Source organism: Hermetia illucens, chromosome 5 (assembly GCF_905115235.1).
Source record: "Hermetia illucens chromosome 5, iHerIll2.2.curated.20191125, whole genome shotgun sequence".
NCBI lineage: Eukaryota > Metazoa > Arthropoda > Insecta > Diptera > Stratiomyidae > Hermetia > Hermetia illucens.
The window spans coordinates 71,063,717-71,085,804 of NC_051853.1; the positions used below are offsets into that span (position 1 = coordinate 71,063,717).

Here is a 22,088-nt window from a genome sequence, read left to right on the forward strand (position 1 = left end):
AAGAAACAATATGTACAAAAAGGTAAGTTAACAAGGCGGCAAATTTTCCTGGGAAAATACACAAGTTCTCTAAGAGGCCAATAATCTAGACAAACAAACTGGACTATTACAAAAGTTGCTAAATCTTCAAATTTCCTGAAGTCGAAAGATTGAATACCGACACCGGCATTAATTACTCCCTTCTATGTCGTTAAGTGAGATGATATTTGACCGAAGAAGGGATCAAATGGGTCTCGTATCCAAATAAAATACTTTAGCCTAAAAAGGAAGGAAGGACTAACAAACATACTCCAGACTCAACAATGAAGATATAATCTCCGCCGCACTTCTACAAACTACAATGAATATTTTCTTAGCCATCCATCGTAAAAGTGAATAAAGCAAAGTAAACCTAATGTCTCCATGAAAAATTTGCATCACTTTATAATTATTTTTATTACCACAATATATAAATATAAAAAGCGATACAAAATGCGAATATTAGCAATACTCTCGAATTGTTTGAGTCTTTTATGTTAATTATCTTAATACACAATATTTGTATAAATAAATAAATCGAAAAAGTACTTTCTTACATCATATAAATTTATAACTTGCATCTGCAGGTGTATATATTTATTTTGTTGATTAAAAATGTCACTTTACGTTTAATATTTGTAATGATATTATAAAAATTGTAAAAAATGCCTGATTTTTAGCAGAGGTTGGTTATTGTATGTAGTCTTGATTTATTTCAGTTGTGAGCGGAATGTTGGGTAGAAAATATGTATCTAATATTCTACTGAGTACATGACAGTTATTTCAAATACCAAATCAAAAGTTAGAGCAATTCAGAAGTGTAAACGGTCGATACACATTATCCATCGAGTATGAATGTATGTACCCTACAATACAATATCTACGCTAAACTTATTTATGAGTGGATCTATTATTCATGTACTGAACAGACTAGACGTATTTTTTCTACATTCAAATTCAAATATGGCAATAACTACTTAATCAAAATTGAGCTTCCGTCTTTCGATTACTTTTCCCCTCAATTTAAATGTGCGGATGCTCTATTAAGCTTCATTTCCACGGAAAACATCACGATATGTGACAAAGAAACATTTCGTTAGTGAACTGAGTAAATGCGAAAGTTTTTAAATCACGACCAAATAGGAAGATTATCATTTATTTGTAAGTTATCATGGAATTTTATAGATTTGATTAATATTTTACTTTTACGCTTCTTTGACTATTTTTATTTTTATTATTTGTTTGCGATCAACTTAAACCTATTCCTCCCACTCATTTGCATCGACACCTTCCATGTAGTCTTGTTCGAGAGAAGTATTGTATTCCATTCTTGCGCTCACTGCCTTTTGAATCTGAAACAAAAAATGCCAAGACGACCTTAAAAAACCTCCACAATTTACATTCCAATAGGTTCTTACGTCTTCTTGTTTACTTTTATCGAAGTCCGAAGGTAAAGATGGACGAACTGCAACATTAATATTGCTCGTTTGCTCCTGTTTTTTCACTTGACTCACAGGTTGGATTGACGATACTGTTTCATAGAAATGAAAAAAGTGGAAACAGTAAATTTTTGATTACTATTTGTTACTTATTTGCTTCAGTCAATTAAAGTAAGATTTTGCGACAGATCTTCTTCAGGTCTCCTAATGTTAAATGTAGCAGAGTTGAAACTTGCTAGAATTGAAGGAAATTTAGGAAACTAATTTAATAATTAAAGCTACTGTTGTGTCGGCCGGCCTTTTGATCGTTTCCCATTGACTTCAATGTTTAGCCCAATCTTGGCGAGTAAATCCTCGTTAGCGCGAATTACGTGACCATACCGTCGAAGATCCCTCTCTCGCAACTTTTCCACGATTGATGCAACCAAATATAGATCGCGGATATCCTCGTTTCGGAGGTGACCATGACATATTACGCCACTGGTACAACGCAACATTTCATCTACCTCCCTATTACCGCAAGGCGAGTTTGTGGACTGCACTTTCGAAAATGACTACTTTGTCAGATTTATCGTTATCAATAGAAAACGCCGGTAAACGCTACTTTGACACTGATAAGATTCCAGGATGCGGATATGCAGCTCGAACGAGATCGGCTGGAATTTCTAGGTTCAAGTGAAATAAAATGACTAAACGGAGACAGAAAATTTAGGAGTTTTCTAGTGGATACACATTAAAAGTCTCCATTATAAACGGCTGCAATTTTTCCTTGGTTATTGCGCGTGTAAATCAGTTGTGGAACGCCACTTCATCCTGGTTGCGTTAATGCGAGAAGCAATTTCATAACACAGTTCTCCATTGATTGATAGCGTTCACACGAGGTATTTAAACCGCTCATTTCTAGGCAGGTCACTGCCGCTGATATTGACTGTGCCTGTGTCATTGGGATCGGTCGTCAAAAATTCAGTTTTGTTCAGATTCAATCTGAGACCGCGTTGCATGAGACGATCATTCCATTTTTGGACAAGTTGCTCGAGATCATTTTTGCTGTTAGTTGCTAGGAAAACATCATCTGCATAAAGCAGTGTATAGGGCGCTGGACGTTGGATGTCCCGTGTGACGGTGTCCATAACAAGAACAAAGAGTAGTGGTGAAAGAGCGCTTCCTTGATGAGCACCAACAGAGACACGAAGCGCCACACTTCGAACCTTACTTTTTGGATCGTGGTAGACCAATTGAACCCAGCGCACGAGTTCTTCTAGCATTAAGTGTTGTCGTAGAGCATACCAGATCAGTTCATGTGGCGCACGGTCAATCGCTTTTTCTAGCTCCAGAAATGCAAACTAAAGAGGGCGATGCTTCCCACGTTGTTTCTCCATGAGTAACCGCGCAGCGTGTATTGCGTCAGTAGTTCCGCAGTTCTTGACAAATCCGGTTTGACTCAGTTATTTTCGCGATCAATTGGCCCCGTTGCATCTGATGGACTCATAATGCTTTTTAGCCAGGGTTTCTAGGACACGTGTTTTAATGGTACCCGGAGCATATATAATGAAAAATAAACTAATAAACTTTTGAATGTTTCACTGGGCAACATTAGTGATTTTTTTAAGACAAACATTTTGGTTGCTCATTGAGAACAACAGCACATATTGGGTTGGAGGAAAAGAAATGTCGTATTTGTGATCGAAATTTAACGCTTTATTTAACATACTTAGAATTATCCGATTTAAGTCAAATATGCGCCGTTTTGTTCGCAAACGTGTTGCCATTTAGAAGACAACTTTATTATCCCCCCTTATAGCACCAAGAGCGTTTTGCATGGACCGGAAGAGATGGTAATCACTTGGTGCCAGATCCGGACTATACGGTGGGTGCGATAGGACATCCCATCCGAGCTCCCGTAGCGTCTGGCGGGTCATCAAAGATGTGTGAGGCCGAGCGTTGTCCTGGTGGAACAGAACATCATTCCTATTGACCAATTTTGGTCGCTTCTGGTCAATCGCCTGCTTCAAACCGTCAAGTTGCTCACAGTAGTGGACCGAATTGAGGGTCTGGCCATAGTTGAGCAGCTCATAGTGGATGATTCCCTTCCAATCCCACCAAACACACAGCAAAACCTTCTTGGCCGTCAATCCGGGCTTGGCGATGGTTTGGGCCGGCTCGTCGCGCTTCGACCACAATTTCTTTCGCTTGAGGTTGTCGTACGTGATCCACTTTTCATCACCAGTCACCGTTCGCTTCAAAAATGGGTCGAATTCGTTCCCTTTCAGCAGTTAATCGCAGGCGTTGATTCGGTCCAAGAGATTTTTTTACGTCAATTCGTCAATCGAGCGATTGCTCACATGCCGGTCTACTACGATCACAACACTGTCAAAGAGACACTTGTAACACAGATTGTCACCTTCAAATCGCAGTATAGTATCCGATGCGAGATGTATAACACAAGATATGTTTAAGTGTCGCCGTCTATTGACAAAATACGACATTTCTTTTTCCCCAACCCAATATTAATTGAATGGTAACTCCCTTGGCAAAACGAGTCAAAAGACAGATAGACTGCACGGTTCATTAACATCTTGAGTTCGTTGCTATATCAAATCATGGCGAGATTGCCTATTTCCGTATCCAGCTTCTAAGCGGACACTAAGGTTTTCAGTCTCATCTACACGAGATTGGGAAGGCAGGATCTCCGGACTTTGTATTCTGCGATGAGGTTGTAGACAACGTCGTTCACATCTTTTTCTCTTGTGAACAATGGGGTGAAATTTCTCAACAGCTTTATACAAACAGGGGAACCCCTCTCCAGAAAATACTGTCAAAGAGATGCTGAGGAGCCCTGCCAGATAGAGCGTTGTTGGGCACTACGTTTGGGTCCTTCTTGTTGCGAAGAAGATAGAGCTAGGCCAGTGGAGAGGTCGGATGGCAGGGGGTTCCTCGAATCAACAGTCCCCTTTCTCCTCTCCCACACCGTTGGTGAAAGCAATTCTCTAACTTGAGGGGTCTCTAAGGCTGTTCAGTTGGTAGTCCGATAGATTACCTTTCCAGGAACCCAACGCTCCGTGCATAAACGCATTCACTATAATTTTGAATAAACAAACCTCCGGTAATCAAGAAATTTCAACCTTTTTGTTTTCATTTCCAAATTCCAGAAGAAAGTGACTATCAAATAATATTTGCATGTAGGTATTTACTACCAGGAATGTATCCCCGAAAAAAATAAATCACTTATATTTCATGAAAATAGATCTTTTTACTCACAGCAATCCATTCCTTCAGGTTGAAGGTTTATCTTTTTAGGTTTCTTATCATTGATAGTGAACCATTCTTCAGCTGTCATGGTTGGAGTCCATAGTACGCGGGTCGGAGGGAACAAATCATCTTGGAATAACTCACTCTGCAAATAGATAAGAATAGAAAAATCGATTGAACAAAATTTTCAATCATTTTGTCATAAAAAGTCATACCTTAATACGCGGCACTGTGAAACTAAGTGGTTCAATGGCATTGTTTATCAAACGATAAGCTTTTGCAAACTCAACACTTGCTACGTCACAATGAATTTTGTACAGGAAACTTAAGCCTTGATGCAGTGTTGAGCATCTGTGATGTGATAGTGGACAAATATATGGTTCTTCATCCGTTATTTCATAGACGTAGATTGTCGAATCACCCTATCGGAAAATACAATAATAAAAAATTGAATATACATATTTACACATTTGCCGAATTACCTTTCCTGTAACAAATAGTGTAGAACTATCTTCATCGTAAAATGGAATTAGTATGGCTGGTGATACATCCAAACTCACAGTATTCAAGGGACTATTTAGTTTATGCGCATCGTAGATGCTTATCTGTCTTTCTGACACCCTGTAATGATGAAAAAATCACGATTGCTGCAAAATAGTCTAAATGAAAATCGTAAGTTAACTCACTTGTCAAATCCTGTGACAACCAAATACTGTCCTTCAATGGCCCACGTGATTCTGGCCCCACGTGTTCCTGCCGGGCCGATACCTTCCCTTATTGGATTCTCAGATTTACGAGGGTTGAAGATACGAATCTTCCCATCTTTGCACACTGTAGCACCGAAAACTCCACAAGGGCTCCACGCAAAGTCAAAGATTTGATCAGTATGTCCTTTCATGCTCAGCTTTTCTTTCAGCGTTCCTAAGTCCCATAGCTTTATAGTCATGTCGTAACTTGCTGTTAATAACACATCTTGAGCCAACGGATGAAATCTTATAAAGTAAATTTTATCCAGGTGAGCAGTGAGTTCTTTTTCAGGGACGTTAGTTGGCTCCTTCAAACCACCTTCTTCTATTTTCCAAATCTTCACAACTCCATCGTCACAAGCTACTGCTAGACGTGATGTATCGAACGGGTCCCATTGGAAATCCATTATGTTGCTTGCATTCACCAAAGACGGTATGACGCCATCAGGCAAACGACCTGGCCTATTAAGTTCAAATATTGCAATTTTACCTCCTGGACCAGACAAAGGCACTGCGGCGCGTACTTGATTCGCTGTTAAAATAAAATGACAATACTTGTCACAATCCATTTACTTCACTGCAATTAAAGTAATTTTTACCATGAAAACCGTTGCATTCACCAGGTATTTGTCTGCTCAAATTTCGTAAGTTTTCAATGTGCGTTGATTTATGTCCGGGCGTACCTTTCAAGTGTCTGTATTTGGAGACTTTACCTGAAATCAATTAAAAAATCATTTCAAAAATTGCAGCCGAAAGCGATCAGAGAATGAATTAGAGCAAAGCATACCAAACACAGTTGAAGTTCTCTTATTTGCCGTTAGTGCTTCACTCGTTTTCTTGTTATTATCCGCTTTTGTGGTTTGCTCCCGTTCATTTTGCTTTTGATCAACTAGAGATATACGCTTGAAATCGCTCGATTGCTTTGTCCCATCAATTTGTGCCTTCATTGACTCACGGCGACTGTAATTTACCAACAAGTGTAAAGCTTTGGCTGGAAGATATTTGTATCTTCATAAGTTAATTTCAAACTCACATCAACGGTACAGGCGACTGAGGTTTGTCTTCTTGTACGCTCTTTGAACGATTTTCATATAGTCTTCGACGCTCCGCGATACTACTACGTGCACTCGTTAGCCTTTTTAACTCTGCATCCAACTTATCTTCGCCCTCCGTTGAGTTTTCCGATGACTCAGAATGATTCAATTCAAAGAGCTGAAATGAAATTAGCGGTAAGTCGATTTGGAAACAAAAAGCAAACAAATAGCAAAATGTGGTAACACCTTGTCACTTGATTCATCTGCTGACTGTAAAAGATTATTATAATTTTAGCGAAATCTAGGGTTAGGAAATGCTTTGATATTTACCTTCCTTCTTTCAAGAGTAGTCAACGATTTTGACTCGTCGTCATGGGAGTAATCTTTCTCCTTGTTTGAATCGCCGGAGTCACCATTCTTATGTTCTACTTCTTCTACAATAAGTGTTAAATTGTGAATCAAATTGCATTTGATATATAAATTAATTAAATTACTTTTTATTTCTATTTCGACTATATCGGGCTTTTTCTCAGATACGGCATCCATTTCGTTATCCGTACTGCCCGGCGCTTGAGGAACAGAAAACACTTTATCGAATGTTACGTCAGCACTGTTGCTTGTGAAAGGTTTAGGTCCCAGCCTCGGCTACAAATTTTACAATTAATAAATATTTAATCAGTAATGAATAATTTCAAGATGCTTCTCACTACACAACACCATTAACAAAACAGTTTATAAGTATCGTGAACGCTTAACGCTGAACATTGAAATTGAAATCTTTACCACGCGCGGTGCTATAAACAAAGTTTTCAAATAAAAAGGATCTTACGACGAAGTGGATCTACAATAAAGCTGGTTTAGATATATGAGATGATGCAAGGAGTGCACACGAAACTGCACAAGTGTTCTAAAAATGAAATTCTTGCTGTGATCAAAGTGAGATGCTGTACAATTTCAACCATTTTGGTTTTTTCCATTTATTTACATATTGAGTGACTGTTTCCGAAAAATTACTGGAACCACGCCACAGTCGAAACGATGTAAATATTGAATGTAATGAAGTCGAAGAACCAGAAAACAATTGCCTAGACATATTGAAAGATATGGAGCTCAATTTGTACATAATTAAAAAAGAAAATGCACATATAGGGTGTCCCGCTCGTCACATGAAGTTGTAAGTGGTAAGTTTACCTTGAACTCAAAACATTTCAATGCTTTACAAAGTTGTAATTTTTTAAATAAATTTCTTGGGAAATGAACCACTAAAGATCGCTTTCGACAAACTTATATGTTTGACACCATTTTTGGATTCAGCATAAAATTTCCGAAAAGACTGAAAGGTTTTTATATTTTTCATATGTGAAATACCTAAATTTTATTAGATATCAAGTTCAAGTGTTTACTACTCACTTAGAGATAATTATACAGATTTCTGAAAAACTTCACCGTTCAATAAGATTTTAAAAGTGTATTTTAACAGCACAAATAACGTGATTTTCTAATATACATTTTGTTTGGCGATCGTCTAATTTATCGATGAAGACAACGGGGAAATAACAATTTAAAATGTGTTATCCAATTTTGTTTAACCAGTTTACTTCATTAACTTAAATTACAGTTTTTTTTGTTTGAGGATACTTCAAACCGTCAATCACTATTTTTAAATAGCAGATTGTATGAATCCGTTTGTTACACCAATAAATGCTAAAAGTTGTCCCCATCGTTTCTAATGCAAACTCTAGCCCTTTTCTTCACAGCAGTTACTGTTGTTCGATTGGATAACATTTATGTTGGCCTGTCACTCGTCTCAACCTTCTGATTAGTATTTTCTATACTTCAATAGATCCTCAGACATTTTCAGCTGTAAACTAATCCGTATTCATGGTGGATAGGTCAGGGAATGCAGCGGGACACGCATCTACTTCATCACCATCAATCCATGAGAATTCGGACTACTAGTATTTACTAGTAAGCTGCTGAAGTGGTGACTTGATTCTTGAGCTGCAGACTTAGAATTCACTTAAAGTATGATCTGTTTTTCGTAAAAGGCAACCACAAAGGCTAGCAATGTGCAAATCTGGACTCTTATTATATTTTGGCAACGGCTACTATGCCTCGGAGGCGGATTGATTTTGCGGTTACGACTTTTTGCTTTCGTCAACGGTTTATGAATGAATTGTGGAAAGTACGAATGCAATTCGACGATGGTATCCAGACTCCCCTGCTTTAACTTCAGTAAGCATAAATCCGGTACCCAAATAATGCTTACTGCATTCGCTAAGCGTGGTCTTATGTCTTGGGAACGCCATCAGACAAAATATCAACTGAGAGTTTCTGCTCCAGGAAGAGGAGTATTTCGATAAAGCGATATTACACACCAATACTGACTTCCAATATAGACGAAAATTCCTGGTGAGGCTTCCTCAAGGAGACGTTGTGATGGTAAAAGGTTATTTGAATGCCAAGATTCGATTAATATCACCTTGCTCGGACGTGTGATTGGGAAACACTGTTTTGACGACCATCATAACAATGGCGAGAGGTCTGTGTCTGCAGGTTCCACCAAGTCATGATTGGTGGTACACAACACAAAAGAGGTATTGACATCGGGCTCGGGCGAGATCATCACTTGCGTATCGAGCCCACTTTTCCACACAGGAATGGAGAGTCTCGTCCGCCAGCAAAAGTGACTTTTTTCTGATGTTAGTTGTTGGTCACATCTTAAAGAATCACTTTAAGATTTAGCTGACAATTAAAACTTGGAAACATATCGATGAACGAAAGGACGTGAAGACTCTTATTGCCGCTGTGGATGGAGATGAATGTGATGCACTTGAGTTTTAATACCGTGCAGGACTGCGGGTGTTGCAAGAAAAGGAATCTTATTGTGCTTGTCAGAGCGACAGAAGCTGCCGCAAATAGTAACAATTTCGTCTGCGTATAGTGCGTATAGTGTTGTCATATGATGACGCAAAATAAACAAAAATTTCGGAGCAATTTAAAGTTCAAAGCATAGTACCACAAAGTTGTACTCTGCTGTCGCTACCATTGCTTCTTGTTACCTGTGAAATTCTTCATTCTACTTTGCCTGAAGAACGTGAACCATGATATCCTTCTCGAACGCATTTCGACAGGGCGCAAGCAAAGGCATTGATTGGAAGGCATATTTTAAGAAAGACTGACAGTTCCACTGCTGAGTATGTCGTATAGGGAAATGGGCCAACACGGCCTGAGTGCTCAGAAGCTGTAGCTTCTCCCCCACCATACAAACATGCCGTATAGCCGTAGAGTTGGTCGCTCCAGATTGCGCAGAACAGTAGGGGAAGAGTGTAGTCTTTTTGGAAGGAGCTGGAGAAAGCTGAAATACATTTCGCCAGACTAACAATGGCGCGTATGTGTGGTTGATAGGCTATGCCCAAATTAGAGATGGCAACCATATTATCCATAAGGGGTCAGTCTAAACACCCCCTCTCGCACTTGCTCAAACATTACGGTTGAACCTAGAACGGATAAAATCTTAATGAAAAATGCGATGAGCCGTCGTCTTCGCCTGGCAACTTCGCGCTCCAATGAAACTTACTCAAACACAGCGTTATCTTATCGCTACTACTATCTAATGATCTATTGAGTACGACTTTATTGACGTAATGAATGAATAAACTGGTTGAATAAAAATTATTGAGCAAGAGATCTTAATTTGCTATTTGTTCTTTGTTGTCATCGATAAATTAAATGATTATGAAAAAGTATATAAATTTATTCAAAATATTTTTTTTTGCGTTGTTAGAGTAGAAAATTATATTTTTCCTAGAAAAAAAAATTAGAAAATCATATTTTCGTAACGGATTGACGTGGGTTTATCGTTTTGGTATTGGTTTACTTCTTTGGAACGGGTTACCCTGCATGAATTTTGCTTGAATAATTAGTATGAGTATGATAATCTTAGCATTATGACCAACTTTAGATGTTCATAAATCTTCAATTATTTCTCCATGAAACTGATGGGATGAGGAGAATCGTGGAAGCTGGAGTCGGGAGAATGAGCAGTTGCCCCAACAATCCCAATATAACATTGTAGAAGCCTAGGTGAAAGCAAATGTTGAGTATCGAAAAATAAATCAACGTTCCCAGGATCGAGGGGATGTGGAATAGGCAAAGTTGGCTAACACATTCAGTTTGTGGGAATCATGGTATAAAGCGTTTTCAGCGGTAACAGAATCCACATAGTTAAAAAATCTGAATAATCCAGGTTCATAAATGTTCATGTCGCTATCAAATTAAATCCTATTTGTTAGTCTAAGGGAAAAGTCACACGATGTTATCTTAAACCTTCTTTGATAGTTAGAATTGCTAAAATGCTTTTAAAGACACCCTTTTGTGAAGTAGACGAGACACCATTAATGCAGCAATCAACCTGGGGAATTCAAAGCAGAAAAGATCTGATGATGATTTTTTCAACTCCCAAGAGCCAATACATGTGGCTTCTGTCGGCGTAAATTTTTTTCTCTTTCAAAACTTAATCAAGCCTTACAACAACACCCATATTGATGGAAATTATTGAATATGTTTTGATAACGTAATATAGCATCTTCTGAATTCTCGTTTAGAGACGTAAGCTATTTCGTGATATTTGAATGATTCGATGAAATGGAAAGTGCTAATCTGCAGCTCATCCAAACGAGGTTGCACCCTTCTTTTTTCAAAAATGGTGTAGCGATAATACATTTAACAAAACATCGTCGACTAAAAAAATAGCTTCAACCATCTATCATACACCTTCAAATTGTCAGTTCAATTTTTCGCCACAGCAAAACTAATTAGAACAAACATTTAATATTCCACACAACGTAAAAATCGACTTTTATAAAAATAAAACGTGATAAGATGGCATGCAAAAGATAAACGTTAATTATACAATAAACACATTTGAAAACATGTCATTCAACTTTCATGTTTTAACCTTATAAGCGGATGCTGTTGTTCTGGGTCTTGGACGGGGAGTCGCAGACGTATCTTCATTCAAACATTGTGTATAATCTGGTACCGAATTGGTTCGCGATGTGCGTGGTAGTGGTTTGGGCGGAGAATTGATAATATCAGAGTTGCCAAAACCTTGATCATGTTGAGTATCACCAATCTGGTCCGAATCATTTCTATCCGTGTTTATGTCACCATCAGCGTCTAGATGCTTCCGATACAAAGCTGATTTAAACAGTGGTTCATCTTTTTCAGAATCAGTTTTATATTTGTTTTCAAACTTCTTCACGTTGACTTTATACGGAGTGCGCCCATCGGAACTGTCTTTTTTAACTACATCTGCGTTTTCTGACGGATATGTACCATTTCCGTTTTGAGTTGATTTTGAGTTGGCAAGATTTCTTATTAATTCATTTAATTTACCGCGATGAATCTATCCCAATTGTGTTTGCGATTGTTAGTAAAAATATTAAATTAATATATTTTTATTAGTCTGTAGTCCTATAGTCTTATTTGCTATAATCTAATACCGAATTTCCACTTATGTTCACGCTTTTGAGATCATTCTACATTTTCTCCTTTATGGACACTTTTCAGTGCTTCACTGTATACAACTGTTTTAAAAGTTTCAGCGGAAATTTGGCAATGAAATCTGTGTACAATTCTAATATGCTACTCACAATTATGGGTGCATCTCCCAGCTCCCTCTTAGCAGGATCTAAACTAATTTTTGGCACGCTTATATTAGTCCCTTTGATCCACTTATCGGCAGTGAGTTCAGTCTTATATCCACTTGTTTCTGGATAAAGGTCGCTATGGAAGTCGCGGTATGTCTATTAAAATAAACAATAAAAGGCAAATAGTGAATGATAATGAAATTTGGTTGTTTGAATTTGAATTACCTTTCTTGGCACTTGATACATGATTGGTATAACCGTATTTGATGTTAATTGTAGCACTCTATTAACCTCGCCTTCCATTACTTTCAACGCTCGCTTTGGCACTAAACAAGCACCTTTTGTTTGTTCTCCAGTGTGTCGCAATCCCTCAATCAGATATGGGTCTTTGTCAGTCACTTCCATGTAACTGATTGTTGTATCACCCTTCCCAGCTAAAAATAGCATATTCGTATCGGGATCAAACAGGGGCATAAGGATTCCCGTTGAGCAGTCTAATTCGAGAGTTTTTTCCGGAACACTAAAATTTCTTAAATCTCTAATTATCACTTGACGCAGTCGACCTGAATCGAATCCTGTCGTCAGAATTCGATTTTGTTCACCAAGCCATACAACTCGAGAATCTTTAATGCTTTGGTGACTGTCGGCACTCATTTGGATAGCTGTTGCACTACGTGGGTCAACAATGCGAACTATTTTATCTTTGCAACTTGTGGCCAGCACAGTTCCATCATTTTTCCAACTAAGTGACTGGATAGTTTCTGGATGTTCATTATTAACTAAAATAGAGATGATATATGGTGTTTACATTTTTGGGGAGACTTATTTCTGCATAAAAAGGTATTTGTCCGTGTTGTTGTACAGGCAATTGTATGAGATATTATTACTTACAAAATATATCCTTTTGACTGGTTATGTCCCACAGAGTAATGCAGCCAGCTGCTGTTGAATACAGAAGGAAATCTGCTGTAGGATGAAATCCTACCGTTTCTGCTCTCCTTTGTTTGTAGGAGAATGTGCATTCAGGATCTGATAACGATGTTTCTAAACCCTTTTCCGGAATATGCCAAATTTTTACCTAAAATGTTACTTACAATAATGAAAAAACTACATTAAATACCATTTATACTAACCAAACAGTCCTGTGAAGCAGTAGCTAGCAATCCATCATGGAAGGGAGAGAATTCGATATCCATTATTGTGTCCGTGTGAGCATGTAAGAGTGGCATAGTCTTGCTTTTTCTTCCGCAGTCATCAATTGGAAGAACCGCAAGACTGGAGCCTGTATGTTCCCAGTTGAACGCCATAAAGGCAGCCGACGCAGCAATATTGTTCCCATATGATTGATATGACCCAACGCAAATATCACGGATGCAGGCTTCCGGTTTTGGGACGATAGGGGCTGCATTTTTATATTTCGATGCTTTAAAACGCCAAGCCATGCCACTCTATGTTAGATACAATCTGCAAGTAAATACCGATAGTTATATATTATAATTAGTTTAGTTGTATTTCGATTATATGAAAATTAAAATGAAACTATATTACTTAATAATCAATTTGTAACCTTTGTACAGTGTGACCTTAATATAATGACCCTCAATATATAAATCTCCTCGATATATGTGTTAATATCGTTTTCAGGACGAAAAAGAATTGAATTACTAATTCCTTCACAGCAGGTAAAGATTTCATTTGGAAGTAGAAACTTCTAGTTCGGACTGAAGGCACTTTGTCAGAATGAGAGAATTAATATATAAATAGCACTTCAACAGAACCTACTCATGACATGTTTGCGGATTAATAAATGGGATCGAAGTACATCTGAAATGAAATGAAATGAAATACAAATGAAATCTCGGACGCTTTAGCGAAAGAGGGGTCAATCTCCCCTATGTCGGGACCGGAGCCAGCAATTGGGGTATCAGTAGCATTGGCTAAATCTGTTTTCAAAAACTGGGAACAAGTTTCCCATAACGACAGGTGGCAGAGCTTAAATGCTGCTCGACACACCAAACTTTTCCTGCCAGAACCCAACATACGTACCGCAAAGTTTATCCTGTCGAAAAGCAGGAGGACTTGCAGGTGTATTGTGGGCATTCTGACAGGCCATAATTCACTAGCTGGGCATATGTTCAGAATAGGAATTACCGAAGATGATACGTGTCCCTCCTGTAATGAGGAAGCGGAATCCACGGAGCATTTCCTATGTGAATGCCCCGCCTATGGACGCATCAGGCATCAGATCTTTGGTGCCGATGTCCTCCAATTGCGACGGGTAGCATCACATCCACTAACGGAAATCCTGCGATACGTTAACGAATCCGGAATATTCCGTTAGACGGGGGAGGCGAGTACAATGGGCCAACGCGGCCTGAGTGCTCAGAAGCTGTAGCTTCTCCCCCACCATACACACACACACACACACACACATCTGCTAACCACTTCGATCACGTTGGTCCCAGGGCAGATGTGAAGCACGCAAGTACTATCATACTATTCGATAAGCCTGCTTCCTGTTCTGTCGTTCTTAACAATTTGACCAATAATTCGGCTTGTGAGAAACACAGAACAAGGTCATCGCATCGTTTTGACAATAAAGCAAGCTTTCACCGAAAAGAAACATTTTTTCGACGTTTTTCTCGACATTACCCAGATTTTCGACAGGGTATGGCGCAAAAGGCTATTGTATAAGATTAGAAAATTCTTACCACCAACATGCAGGATATTTTGAAATCATATATCGTGATTGAAATACAGAAGCTTCACATTTAAACACCATTCTGCATATGAAATATGTTGCACCTGATATAGGTTTCCAACCTGCCAATTGGCGATACCCTGCTTATACGATTATCTACGCTTGCGGAAGATACGGCGGCCCTTAGTTCTAACAACAACCCTATAGATGCCTTCATGCTCTGGGAATTTTATCTCAAAAAACTTGAGCAATGGCTAACCACATAATAAATTCGCGTAAACGAAACAAAAAGTTATCACATTATGTTTACCCTGAATTGGAAAATCATCATCATCAACGACGCAACAACCGGTATCCGGTCTTGGCCTGCCTTAATAAGGAACTCCAGACATCCCGGTTTTGCGCCGAGGTCCACCAATTCGATATCCCTAAAAGCTGTCTGGCGTCCTGGCCCACGCCATCGCTCCATCTTAGGCAGGGTCTGCCTCGTCTTCTTTTCCTACCATAGATATTGCCCTTATAGACTTTCCGGGTGGGATCATCTTCATCCATACGGATTAAGTGACCCGCCCACCGTAACCTATTGAGCCGGATTTTATCCACAACCGGACGGTCATGATATCGCTCATAGATTTCGTCATTGTGTAGGATACGGAATCGTCCACCCTCATGTAGGGGGCCAAAAATTCTTCGGAGGATTCTTCTCTCGAACGCGGCCAAGAGTTCGCAATTTTTCTTGCTAAGAACCCAAGTTTCCGAGGAATACATGAGGACTGGCAAGATCATAGTCTTGTACAGTAAGAGCTTTGACCCTATGGTGAGACGTTTCGAGCGGAACAGTCTTTGTAAGCTGAAGTAGGCTCTGTTGGCTGACAACAACCGTGTGCGGATTTCATCATCGTAGTTGTTATCGGTTGTGATTTTCGACCCTAAATAGGAGAAATTGTCAACGGTCTCAAAGATGTATTCTCCTATCCTTATTCTTCTTCGTGTTTGTGTTTGACCAGTGCGATTTGATGTTGTTTTGGATTGGAAAATGCGACCGCTTATATATTTAAATGGAATCAATATCCTACAAAATGACATTGTTAGATATCTTGGTTTCTACCTTGATCGATGCCTTGCTTGGAGAAGATATATCGAAGCTAAAAGAACGTAAGTAAAACTAAAAGTAAAAAGCATCTTTTGGCTAATCAACCGATATTTAAAAGAGAACTTTTGTTATTAGTTAAGCCCAACTGTAAATACATTTTGTTCATCAAAAACATTAGTTTACATCGAACTCTAAATACTCCTCCTGTAGATGCCGAAATACTTTGCCAAATTAAAAAATATGAATGAAAACTGAAAGATCAAAATATTCTTACCAGTCAAAATGGTGTAATTTCTATAAGTGTAGCTTCGAATACGGATCAAGCTAGCCTTAGAATAACCAAAAAAATCCAAATATAAGGGGAAATTTATGTTTTTTAGTTAGTTCTGTAAAAACAGAAGATACAATAATAAACGAAGGTATAAACAAAAGCAAGTCGAGAAACCATTGACTGCAGGTTCCCGGTATAAAACGTTTTGTGTGTTTCTACTTAGTTCGTAATTTTTTGCATTTAATATGCTAGACAATTCACTTTAGTGTGATCCTGATATTCAAAGTCTTAGATTGCCCTAAATTTACACGAAAGCATAAACTTTGACATATTATAACTTTATTAGTCATAGTGCGATTTCCACCAAACTTGTTACTATCATGATTTATATCCTTTATCACTGTAATTTTATGATTCTAGGATGAGCTTTTCACTCAATTTAAAAAATAAGATAATATACTATTGTTTACTTCATTTGAGCAGATATGAGCATGGAGGGAGGGTAGTGGTTAGGCACCATATAGGTGCGTTACGAGATTTTTTTTTAGATTGTTCGGTTGGGTAGTTAATTTCCAGCCCCGCACTCCTTCCCTTCATAACTAACTTTCAAAACTAATACCTTCGGAAAGTAATAATCGAAACCTTTCAGTTGACACCCAATATGACTACATTCGGTGAAAAAAAATGTGTACCTCTTTTGCATGTATGGGGACTGCCTTAAACTCAATGGCGTTATTCATTGAATACGTGGGTGTTCACAGTTCCAAACGTATCATCAAATTTCGTGTCAATAGGTGTAACGGTTTTTGAGAAAAAAGCGTGTGGCAAACGGACAAACAATAAACCGATTGTAATAAGGCTTTATTTTACACAAAACCTCAAAAAACTTTCTACGAACATATTTCCATTCGTATATGGCTAAAAACCCAAAACATTCCATCATATTTTTTCAAACTACAAGATATACACATATTACAGACGTTGATACTATGCTCTCGCTGAACAAGCATTGCCTATTACCGAATACTATACTTATATATGCATGAATATAAGTTGATCGTACACCTATTTCCGATTTACTACATATTTATATATAAAGTAAGTATATTGAATACCGCTTGTTTAATGTACAAATATTTGGGGATTTGAAAGCCTCGAGATTGCACCCAGATCAGGCATTTGATAGAGCCAAATGGCGAAGCCGATCACGACGAGCCGACCCCGCTTGTGAACGGGACAAAGGCTGAAGAAAAAGAAGAAGAAAAAGCTAAAACGAAATGTTTCCCTGCGACCTCCCATTCATGTGAGCTCACTTTGTTGTGGTATTGACAAATTGACATGGTATGATGATGTCATACTCGTTTTAGAATGCACGAAATTCACATAAAATGTATAAGTTTCAGCTTCTATGACTTTCTTAATAATAGTTCGATTTTGCTTCAAACTTTCCAAACTTATGCCTTATGTTATCCCTATGCTTGCACCAAATTTAGAATACGTGAACTGAAGGGGGGTTTCGGGCAAAATTTGTAAAATAAGCTAACATAGTATTATTAACTTCATTTATGCACATTTCAGAGCGGGATAGATTTTTTAGTCTAGATTTAATTTAGACGCACCACTATGATTTTTTCAGACTTTTCCATCACTTTGAGAACGATACCTGTTACACTTTTTGAGGGTCATATTTGGAGCCCTTACTCCCCTATTTTTCATCCGAAATCAAATATGGGGCCAGTTTCGAAAAGTACTAATTGATCCCCTTCATTTTGTTTCACACAAAAGCTTAAAAAGGGGGATTGAGTAAGTTTATAATACATTGACGTAAGAGTAGGAAAATTGCTTTGGAGAAGGCCGGACATCAGTAAAATATTTAAATAGGGAGAAACTCTGAGAAAAAAAACGAAGGGCGATACCAGATCTTCTAGATGGTTCACGTTAACAGATTAACCACCTTATGCGAACGATTTCATTCTACTCCCTTTTTTACTAAAAAGTCATTTTAGTAAAAACTTGGTAAGGATTCGAACCCGGGGTATAGGGATGAAAAAGCTGAGATGCAGTTACCTCAATAAATAAACCAATTCAAATAATATAAAATCCAGATAATATAGGGAGGAGCCCATTAAATTTAATTTCCACCGTAAAACTATATAACAAAATAACTATGTTCAAATACTTGTGATTTTGCTTAATTTATTCAAAATTCTCTGAAACATGTAATGGTAAATGGTACTCAACGCCTCCGTCTAACGATATATCCTAGATTCATTTAAACGGGATTTCTGTGAGTAGATGCAATACTACTCAGTGCACACACCCACAGCAAAATTCAGTTTTCATAGAAAGGGCACTTCCTCGTTACAGGATGGACTCATATCATCTTGTAAAACTCCTTTTTTGAACATAGGTCCAGCTAGAGTGCCCGAAATACCTCTGTATATATTCCTGCCTTTCAGACATATCCTGACAAACATTCTTTTGGTCTGTCCCAATAGAGGCTATCTTTATATCTTCTATCAACCAGATGTGTGTGTGGATAGCTGAGTGGTTAGAGCACAAGGCTGTCGTACGAAAGGACGCGGTTCAAATCTCATTGGTGGCAGTGGAATTTGTATCGTGATTTGACGTCGGATTCCAGTCGGCTCAGCTGTAAATGAGTATCTGAGTCAATAGGGTAATAATCTCGAGCGAGCACAATGCTGACCACATTGCCTCCTATAGGTTACTATAATCCTGTAGTGTACCGTTAAGATCCTGTAATGTACCTTCAAGGCCCTGACCCAATTGGATTGTTGCGCCAGCGATTATTATTATTATCAAGCAGATGCATTACAAGAACAGAATTCAGTTCTCTTAATATATTTTCCAATGCCCCGTGCCCACTATTTTATGTTTATCCATCTAGTATATGAATGTCAACGATTTCTTCTTGTTTTCTTAGGGAAGCTAACATCTAAACTAGAAACACATACCTACCAAGCCTGACGTAACAATACTATATTTGTATATAAATCGGCTTAAAACAGTTACTATCCAAACTGCATAAACAACATTTAAAATTAAATTCCAAGGAACAAAAAGGAAATAAAAAGTAAACTGAGTAATTATTTTAATCAATCAATAAAGAGTGTTCCCTCTCATTTGCTGAATTCCCATGTTTCCTAATTCATCCCATAAATACTCGATGGGGTTTAAACCTGAGCTTCGAACTGGCCATGGCATTACCGGTATACTTACTTCCTCCAAGTATCGGCATACAATAGCAGCGATGTGTGGTTTTGAGTTATGGTGCACGAAATCAAAGTTTGTACCGATGAATCCCGCAAAAGCCATTACGTATGATTCCAAGGTCGCAATCACGTGTCACGCCTCCCCGAAGATCCGCTCCAAAAAGTTACCCGCTCAGAGCGGATGCAACAAGGGACAAATTGCTTTGGTCACTTTCGATATACACGTGTACACATCTTATATTCGTCTGAGAATAAACTACTGCCAATTGGGCCATCATTCAATTCACATGTTCCCAATTTTGTGCCTTTTGCAGTTGTGAAGCACCCTTTAGCTAGATGTCTTTTTATTGTCCACTGATGGATAGTGACTCCATCGAACTTCTTGTAAGCAGTTGAGCTACATTCAGATGCTGACTTTTCAATGAAGTGGAGAAAACATCACGATCAACCTGGTGAAGTGTAATGCGTTTCCGTTCAGACTCACTTCGTCTTGTCCAGTTTGTTGATATTTCTGGTGCACACGTCGAATGGAGTAACGATTTAAATCAGATATAGAGCAGCTTCGTTTTGATTTTCACCACATTAAATAAGCGCAACAATTTGAGCAGCTTGACCGCGTGTTATACTCATTACCTTGTTGTTACTGACAATGGAATCGATACACTAATGTACAGGTTAAGTACTAACATAGAAATGATAACCATGCTCCGGAAAAATGTCCTTTTAGAAATAAGTAAGACACGCAATGCTTAATTCATGGTCTTATTTAGATTTAGGGAAAGCCTAGAGCTTGGAAATTCCCACAATCAAAATTCCTTCCAATGTTGACGAATATTGTCATCTCGTACTCGCTGTTGGAGTCCTCTATCTAGAAAACCAAGGAGTGAGGAGCAGGCTCATGGAACTTTGCCCCCATGCCAAGAGCTTTCAAAATCCTTAAAGAATAGTATAGCGGATCTTGCCTTCTTATAAAAATCATCGCTCTTCCAGTGTTACAGTTTCTCTTGCAACACTTCATTGTTAAGCGCTTTGCAGAAACTCTGTTCTCCTGGTTAATGTGCTGCACTGACTCAACTCTAGAGTTTTTGAATATATCCTCCGATCTTCTGAGACAATTTTCTTTGGCAGACTTATCCGCCATCATTTGATAATCGCTTTCCTTCGCTTGCGTGTCGCAACTATGTCTACTCGCAAAGCAACGGTGTGTAGGCCTCCCAAATTCAGTACGGGCCGTCTTCATGATCCGACTCACGTCCAGCAGTAAAGAAACTCTTATTGCGTAAACGACACAAACTCTGATCAACCCACCCGAGAATATTGATGAGGGTTGTCCTTACCCTGGTGCGGGGGAGGTTTTCAGATACGTCCCAAAATGACGCCACAATACCTAGTTGACTATGGAAATGATGAGACAGATCGATGAACGCAAGGTGCTGAGAACTCCGTGGGTGGATCGCTACGGGTGGGAGTGAACTGTGGTTTTGGCACAGTAAGCACGAGAAATACACCGTAACGTACGCTGTGACAAAGGGTATTACACCATTACCTTAGTGAGGCAAGCAAAACCTGCGCAAATAACACAATTTCGCTACTTTATACCGTATACTGTGAGGGACAATAAGGGTGGGCTTCTCATCCACCATGATAAGCAGTTGAAGAGGTAGAAAAACCACTTTACCAGGATTATGAATCGCTTAGCATTGGAGAAATTACTACCCTGGTAAATGAAAGCCACCCTAACACATGCGGATACAGAGTTGCTACTTCCACTCATGCGTAGATTCGAAATCTGGGATCTTTCCAATGATTAGAAGAAGAGATGATGTATGCTTCATACTATCGTGAAGATAATTGCTAGAATAATCCTAGAACGAATTAAAGAATACTCCGAAACTTCGTAGACAGAGAGGAGACTGATGTCCACTCTCTGACGGACCACCCTTCGAATCATTATGCGGAGCTTAAATCTCCGTTCCACTTATTTTTCATTGATTTCTAGAAGAATTTCAACATGAGCAGGGAGTGTACCTGGAATGCTCTACGCTGCTCTGATTTGGCAACCACAAATAGAGCCCCGGCGCGATAACATCGCGGTACTAGTTTATGTTGAGTGCAGGCACGACATTTATATAAATGGATGCAAGGTCTATCTAACACCTCTGCCGCAACTAAGGGTTACAACGCCCGAGTTGTACTGCAATTTCACGTTTGATGTCAAATACAAATAACCGGGCCGAGGGCATATCGTCCAGGGATTCCCGTGGTACATATGCGCTCAGAGGGCCATCTTGGTTTCCAAGGTACATAACTTTCGGTGAGGCTACGTGGTTCCTTGTCCTTGGACACGACAGCAATGCAACCCCATTTTGCGAAATGTGCGATGGTCAGTAGACCATTTTTAATAAAGCTGTTTTACACACTCAAAAAGGGAACAATATTTTTGAAAATGTTTTCTCCCCTTAATATTAAATTTATTCCAGAACTTAGGAAACCCTGCAATATGAACGAAAAGACTTCTGACCAATCAATCTAAATTCCTTTTTGCTGAAGGAATTAAAAAAGTAAATTATCGAAAGGCAGCGGTGCTATCACGAAAATTTCTTTTATTTACGCTTCTTTCTTAACGGGGCAAGATAACATGAAATCGGTT

At 38.7% G+C, this 22,088-nt stretch overlaps 1 protein-coding gene across 3 annotated transcripts in view; it reads right to left on the reverse strand.

The window, feature by feature from the left end:
- Positions 1-416: 416 nt before the first annotated feature.
- Positions 417-22,088, reverse strand: part of LOC119656701 (coronin-7) — a 30,513-nt gene continuing 8,841 nt past the window's right edge. The window contains exons 2-18 of one of the 3 annotated variants that reach the window (XM_038063208.1): positions 13,274-13,604; positions 13,032-13,218; positions 12,366-12,919; positions 12,144-12,296; positions 11,447-11,896; positions 6,981-7,131; positions 6,817-6,920; positions 6,733-6,756; positions 6,486-6,664; positions 6,240-6,412; positions 6,052-6,165; positions 5,393-5,984; positions 5,189-5,327; positions 4,922-5,128; positions 4,716-4,851; positions 1,437-1,549; positions 417-1,370 (exon numbers count right to left, since the gene is read on the reverse strand). In XM_038063208.1, the coding sequence (XP_037919136.1) occupies positions 1,278-1,370; positions 1,437-1,549; positions 4,716-4,851; positions 4,922-5,128; positions 5,189-5,327; positions 5,393-5,984; positions 6,052-6,165; positions 6,240-6,412; positions 6,486-6,664; positions 6,733-6,756; positions 6,817-6,920; positions 6,981-7,131; positions 11,447-11,896; positions 12,144-12,296; positions 12,366-12,919; positions 13,032-13,218; positions 13,274-13,582 (3,678 nt within the window). In that variant the 5' untranslated portion in view covers positions 13,583-13,604 and the 3' untranslated portion in view covers positions 417-1,277. The remainder of the gene's footprint in view (positions 1,371-1,436; positions 1,550-4,715; positions 4,852-4,921; positions 5,129-5,188; positions 5,328-5,392; positions 5,985-6,051; positions 6,166-6,239; positions 6,413-6,485; positions 6,665-6,732; positions 6,757-6,816; positions 6,921-6,980; positions 7,132-11,446; positions 11,897-12,143; positions 12,297-12,365; positions 12,920-13,031; positions 13,219-13,273; positions 13,605-22,088) is intronic. The other 2 variants (XM_038063209.1, XM_038063210.1) reach the window with 2 other exon arrangements.